General features: G+C 26.5%; 1 protein-coding gene across 1 annotated transcript; it reads left to right on the plus strand.

Annotated features, from left to right (window-relative positions):
* Positions 1–4,262: 4,262 nt before the first annotated feature.
* LOC134836675 (clustered mitochondria protein homolog) lies at positions 4,263–7,450 on the plus strand (the record flags this gene model as incomplete). The annotated part of the gene is made up of 2 exons (XM_063851852.1): positions 4,263–5,436; positions 6,461–7,450. Coding segments are annotated over exons 1-2 (1,932 nt in total), but the record flags the coding sequence as incomplete, so codon positions are not given.
* Positions 7,451–7,455: the final 5 nt, after the last annotated feature.

The raw sequence follows: 7,455 nt of genomic DNA on the forward strand, positions 1-7,455 counted from the left end.
AAGTTGGGTGCCATGCGTTTTTTGTCTCGTTACGTAACGCACGGAACGAAAATGTACCACAAAAGTGTTTCTCGTCGTTTTCCGTGTGTCGTGCGGAGACTCGTTTCTCGTTCACGTTGTGCGACAAAGACTTTTTACATCATGCTCGAGTTGTAAAAACTCCAAAAACTCGAAATTTACCATTTTTTTGCCCCAAAATTTACATAACTCGCACACCTTCGCCGCTGTAATTTCGTGAACAAAAAAAAAATGTTTACTCGCAATCATGGTGAAATTGTGCGATAATTAGAAGATGCAACAAAACACACGAAGAAAAGATAACAAAAAAAAACATCGAAAAAATCTCAAGGAAGTAAAATTTTTCTGTCTGCGTGCTGATAAAAATGTGTAAATTTTACGATTTTTTTTTATTGATTCGAACGAAAAGTGATAATCGGGCTGTTGCTTAGCATGAAATCCCATCAAAATGCATGAAAACATGTGATTAGCTCGAAATTTTGTATCACAAATAAAATTTATAATTTTTTTTTGTGTCGTGTGACGCAAACGCGGAAATTCAACTCTTTGACAACAACAAAGAAGTTTCTCAAGAGAGATAATGATCGGATTTTTTTTTTGTGTTGTATTGAAAATGAAAAACGGGGACAAATCAAATGCGAAGCGAGTAATTTGCCGGCAATTTGCATGTCGTCGGTTTCGCTTGTCGCTTCGGTAAATATTTTAATTTAGAATGGAAAATTAGGTTGAGTCAAGTTTTTTTTTTATTTTTTTTACAAACTTAATTTAGAAAAATATTTCAAAAAAAAATAGGAAATTGAATTTTATTTTTAATTATTTTAAATATAAATTAATTTAATTTAAAAAATTAATTTTGAAAAAAAAAAAATTATTTTAACAAAAAAAAAAATAATAATTTTTTTACGAAATTAGAACAAAAAATAATCCTAAAAAGTATTATTTAATATTTATTTTTTAAATTGAAAAAATTAAATTGAAAAATTAATTAATTACCTAAGTTTTAATTTTTAGAGTTTTAAATAATTTAATTCTTTTATAGAATTTTAATTAAATTTTAAATCACAAAAAAATATTTTTTAAAATATTAAGACATAAAACTGAAGTAAAATTTTAAAGTTCTTTAAAAATAAAAAAAAATATTCAGCTTTAAAAATTTTGATTTTTACATAAAATGACAAAATTAGTTAAAATTATTTAGAGATTTTTTTAAAATTTAATTTAATTTTATTTTTTTTATAATTAATTTTTTTTTAATAATTTGAATAAAATGTTGAATTAAAAAAATAATTTAAATTATTAAAAAATTCAAATTAAATTTATTTTTTTTTAGAATTTTAATTATTTTTTTTGCACAAAATAATATTTTTTAAATTATTTAAACATAAAACTGTAAAAAACGTAAAATTTTAAATTCTTCAAAAAATTTTTTCAACTTTAAAAATTAAAAAAAAAAAATAACAAAATTATTTATTAAAAATAATTAATATAATTTTTTAAAATTAAAATTTATATAAATTTATTTTCTTTTTTATTTTAAAAAATTCTTTTAAAGAAGAAAATTATTTTTTAAATAAAAAAATAAACACTTGAACCTGTCTAAAAAATAAAAAAAAATACAATGAAAAAAAAAAATCCAATTAGAAACACCTGCAAATTACTCTCTTCACCCTCTAAGCAAATTAAAATGTAAAAAAGTGCAATAACCGTTCTTGAACTTTGTTTAGAGAAAAGATATTGATTGTCCCCTGCAATGCAAAATGCTAAGACAAAACAACCGGATTGAATTAATTGAATTTCTATTGTGCCGTTGTGTGAGAATTTGCTCACTTTTCGTATCTGCGAATGAGTGATGATGATGAGTGAAGTGCACTTTTGTTTTTATTATTAGAATTTTAATTGAAAAATAATTGTTTATTTATATTTATTTAATTGCTCGCATGACTGATGACATTTAGTGTTATTTTTTGCGTGGTCTTTGACCTCAGGTGTGATATTTTTTTTGTTTCAAAAGTACACCGGGAATAAATAAATTTTTAATGACTGAAAAAAAGTTAAAAATTTAAATATAAATTTAAAAAATTAATTAATTATTTAAAATTAATTAAAATTAAAATATTTTTGATAAAAAAATTATTTAAAAAAAATTATTTTTAAATTAAAAAGAAAAACAAAATTAAAAAAAATTTTTTTGAAGAAATTTTTATCAAAAAATGCATTAAAAATTAATTAAAACTGCAAAATAATTAATTTTTTTTTTATTTTTTTAAAAATTTATTTTTCGCTAAAAATTTAAAATTCTCGTTAATTGACAAGAAAATTAATTTAAAAAATTTTTCTACGGAAGAAATTTCCTCAAGAATTTCGTGTTAATCGATCGAATTATCGCCAAATACCTCAAAATTCTTTCTATTAATACCCGCAACTCGAACAACTGCACTCTTTCTTACCTCGAAATCGCGTCCCATCTCATTAAATCAAATCTTTACATCGCATTACGTCTTAATAGACGTTCATTTATCTCTTGAATCAACATAATTTTACATAGAAACATTTTTCAATTCATTCACTTTCAAGCGAGAAATTTAGAAAAAGAGACCAACGCGACGCTTCCTTCAATTTGAAAACTTTTCAACAAATTATTTGTTGTCAATGGTCTCGAAAGCGGCGAATGTGTTGTAATGTAATTCTAATTTTAGCTTCCCATAGGAGAGACTTGCACACAAACTTGAACTTGCTCGTACCGCCGACGAAAACGATACGAAATTTTTCTATCGATTTATTGACGCAAAATTTTTACTTTTTTTTCTCGCACGTGAGCGACATAAAATTTATGGGATTTTGACACAACGTCAATCAATCTAACGGGGAAATTATGAAAATGTTGGCGTTTATTTAGTCAATATTGGAAATTAAGTCGATGGGATTTTTTTAAAAGTTTTTTAAAGTTTTTTGCCCCTTGTTTAAAATAATAAAAAAATTGAACATGAAGAAATAAAAAAAAATAAAATAAAATAAAATTTCTAATTTTTTTAATTTTTTTTTTTAATTTAAAAAATATATAAAAAATTAATTAAAATTATTTTAATATTTATTTATATAAAAAATTTATTTAATTAAATTTAAAATTTTTAAAAATAAATTAATTAATTTAAAAATAATAATTAAATTAAGGACAAAAAAAATAAATAATTTTTTAAAATAAAAAATTAATTATTTCTTCAAAAAAAAAAAAAAATTTAAAAATTTATTATTTTAATTCATTTAATTTTTTTATTTATCAATTTTTATTTTTTAATTAATATTTTTATTTTAATTTTTTTTTTCATTAAAAATTATATTTATTTTTTAAATAATTAAATTTAATTTAGAATAAAAAGCATTAATAAATTTTCAATGCTTTTAAAATAACTTCAACAGAACATTGCAACACTTTTTACCGTAAAAGAATTTATTTATCTAACAAAGAGGTGATAATTTCCGTTTTTTCATTCTCTTCTTATTCTAATCGCATTTTAAGTTGCTCAAAAGTTCAAATATTTGCTTTTGTTCTGATTCCAAAGTTCTCGAGTGTATGTGTGATGTCGGTTGATGATATATCTCTGTTGTGTAAATAATTTTTTTCTTCTAAAATAACTCACACGTTGTTCATGAACATCAAAAATGGACATCCTATGAACTAAATTTTTGCCAAAAATTCACATGTGATGACATCCGATGGGCGCCAAAGTCTCGTGCCTCTAAAAACAGAATAATAATAAAAAAAAATTATAAATAAAAAAAAATAATTTTTAAAAATAATTTTGAATAAAAATTAATTAAAAAATTTCAATTATTTAAAAAATAATTTAAAATTAAATAAAAATAAATAAAAAAATAATGTAGTATATCAAACATATACTACAAAAATAATATAATATTTAAAATAATTAAAGAACTAAATTAAAAAATTAATAAATAAAAAAATTTAAAATTATTATTTTGAATTAAAAAAAAAAAAATGAAAATTAAAATAAATTAATTTTAAAAATTTTAAAAAAAATTTAAAATAATTTAAATTTTTAAAAATAATAAAAAAAAATAGGAAAACTTTTAATTAAATTTTGGGAATTTTTTTCAACTTTCATTATTTAAAAAAAAAAAATTTAAATAAAAAATTAAAAGAATAAATATTGAAAAGCAAAAAAATAAAAAAAAAATTAAAAAAAAAATAAATTAATAATTTTTTTCTCTCTTTTTTCAGTGAATAACGGCAACAACAAGAAACCCAAACCAAAGTCTGAGCAACTCACAAACGGGCACGTTCAAAATGGTCACGCCACAAAGGAAGGCAGTTCGGATTCGGAGACAGCGGAAAATGCCACGGAAAACGTCGAAAAAACCGAAACAGACGAAGTGTTGGAAATCCTCCAAGATGTCGGTTTTAACGTGCAAATTTTGAGTCCTGGCGTCGAACCGCTCACAATTCAGGTTTCCAGCATGGAGCTCGTGCAAGAAATCCACCAACTGCTCATGGATCGCGAAGATACGTGTCATCGCACGTGTTTCTCGTTGCAGCTAAACGGAGTAACGCTCGACAATTTCGCCGAACTGAAAAATATCGAAGGATTGAAGGAAGGTTCCGTCATTAAAGTCGTCGAAGAGCCTTACACGATGCGCGAAGCTCGAATTCACGTGCGTCACGTTCGCGATTTGCTGAAATCTTTGGATCCCGCCGACGCTTTCAACGGAGTCGATTGCAGTAGCTTAAGTTTCTTGCACACAATCACGCAAGGCGACATTTTGGAGAAGAAAAAAAGTCGCCCCGATAGCGTGGATTGCACGCCGCCCGAATTTATCATGCCGGGAGCGAAGGAACGTCCTTTGCAACCGCTTCAGCCAAATTTGAAGAACCAAAAAGGACCGCAAGCGTTAAAAGTGTTGACGACATCTGCGTGGAATCCTCCTCCAGGACCCCGAAAACTCCATGGCGACTTGATGTATTTGTATGTCGTGACGGCGGAAGATAAGCGTTATCACATTTCGGCGTGCCCACGTGGTTTTTACATCAATCAGTCGTCGGATGAGGTTTTCAACCCGAAACCCGATAGTCCGAGTCATTTGTGCCATTCACTGATCGACCTTTTGTCGCAAGTCTCGCCAACTTTCCGTCGTGTCTTCTCGCAAATGCAGAAAAAACGCACGCAACGTCACCCATTTGAGCGGGTTGCGACTCCGTATCAAATTTATACGTGGACTGCGCCGCAACTCGAACATACTTTGGATGCGATTCGGGCGGAAGATACGTTTTCGTCGAAACTCGGGTATGAGGAACATATTCCGGGACAAACAAGGGATTGGAATGAGGAGTTGCAAACAACGAGAGAGCTTCCGAGGAAAACTTTGCCTGAACGTCTTTTGAGGGAACGTGCAATTTTCAAGGTAAGTTGAAAAAAATTTAAATTTTAAGAAATTTTTAAAAATTCGTCTTTAAAATTTTTTATTTATTAAAATAAAAATAAAAATAAATAAATAAATAAAATAAAAATAAATAAATAAAAATAAATCAAAAAAAAAAAAAAAATAGAAAAAAATTAATTAGAAAATTTTTGAATTTTTAGAATTTTTTTTTTAAAGATTTTAAGAATTATTTTTAAAAAATTTCAAAATTTAGAATTTTTTTTTTTAAAAAAAATTTTTAAAAATAATTATTAAAAATTAAAATAAAATTTAAAAAAATTTTAATTTTTTTTTTATTTTTGAAAATTTAAAATTAAAATTTTTACTAAATAAATTTTTTTTATGAATTATTTATTCAAAAAAAAAAAATTTTAATTTTTTTTTGAAAAAAATACAAATTTATTTTGTCTCAAAAAATTTAATTTTTTGATAATTTTTTTTTGAATTTTAAAGTTTTTGATAATACTTTTGATTTTTTTTTATTTTCTTTTAAAATTTAGAGTTTTTCAAAATGTTTCAAAATATTATTTTTTTTTCATAAAATTTTAAAATTTTCTTTAGTCTTCTAAAATTTCAAAAATTTTCTATTTAATTTTTTCATTTTATTTTTTTATTATTTATTTTTTTAAACTTCTTTAAATTTTTTTTTACATTTTTTTTTTTAAATTAAAAATTATTTTCGTTTAGTTAATTTTCATTATTTAATTTTTAATTTCTTATGAACAAGGCATTTTCAATTTTTTAATTTTTTTTAATTGTTAAACATTTTCGGAAATTTTTATGCAAGTAAAATAATTAATTTTTTTTAATATTTTTTGCTTGAAAAAATTAACTAAATTAAATTATTAATCAAATTTATTAAATTTAATGAAATTAAAAAAAAAATATGAAACAAAATTCAAAAATATTTTTTAAATTTTTTTCTCATAATTTTAATTCAAATTTTAATAATTTTAATGATAATTTAAGAATTTTTTTTAACTAAAAATTTTTTTTTCTATTTCAGGTTCACAGCGATTTCGTCACTGCCGCAACTCGCGGCGCAATGGCTGTCGTCGATGGCAACGTAATGGCCATCAATCCGGGCGAAGATGCCAAAATGCAAATGTTCATCTGGAACAACATCTTTTTCTCCCTCGGCTTCGACGTTCGCGATCATTACAAAGATCTCGGAGGCGACGCTGCTGCTTTTGTCGCTCCTCGCAACGATTTGCACGGCGTTCGCGTTTACAGCGCAATCGACATCGAAGGTTTATACACTCTTGGGACTGTCGTGATCGATTATCGCGGATATCGCGTAACAGCTCAGAGCATTATTCCGGGAATTCTCGAACGCGAACAGGAACAATCTGTCGTTTATGGCTCGATCGACTTTGGAAAAACGGTTTTAAGTCATCCGAAGTACTTGGAGTTGTTGAATAAAGCGGGAGGGCATTTGCGAATTTTACCGCATTCGGTTTTGAACGACAAAGGAGAAAATATTGAACTTTGTTCGTCCGTGGAATGCAAAGGAATCATCGGAAATGACGGGCGTTACTACATTTTGGATTTATTGCGGACTTTCCCGCCAGATGTGAACTTTTTAGAGCTCGAGGGCGAAGAAAGAAGTGAAATTAGCAAAGCAAAAGGCTTCCCAATCGTCCATAAACACAAGTTGAGTTGCTTGCGACAAGAATTGCTCGAAGCTTTCATCGAAGATCGGTACATGATGTTCTTGCGGCATGCAGCGTTCGGCTTGCAACGTTACAACGAGACGAAAAAAAGTCAAGATGGCGACGCAAAAAAGCTTGAAGCCATCGAGGAGGGCAAAGAAAAGGAAAGTAACAACAATTTGGACGTCGAAAAGCAGGAAAAAGACGAAAAACCTTCGAGTGACATCGAAAAAAAAATTATCGATGCCATGTCGAGCAATTCTCAACACGCTGCTGACTCGAAAGACATCATCAAGAAGGCATGTCATGTCGCCGGATCGTTAAAAGAAGCCGAATTTGACATAAAATT

The sequence above is a fragment of the Culicoides brevitarsis genome, unplaced genomic scaffold (genome assembly GCF_036172545.1).
Source record: "Culicoides brevitarsis isolate CSIRO-B50_1 unplaced genomic scaffold, AGI_CSIRO_Cbre_v1 contig_126, whole genome shotgun sequence".
Classification (NCBI taxonomy): domain Eukaryota; kingdom Metazoa; phylum Arthropoda; class Insecta; order Diptera; family Ceratopogonidae; genus Culicoides; species Culicoides brevitarsis.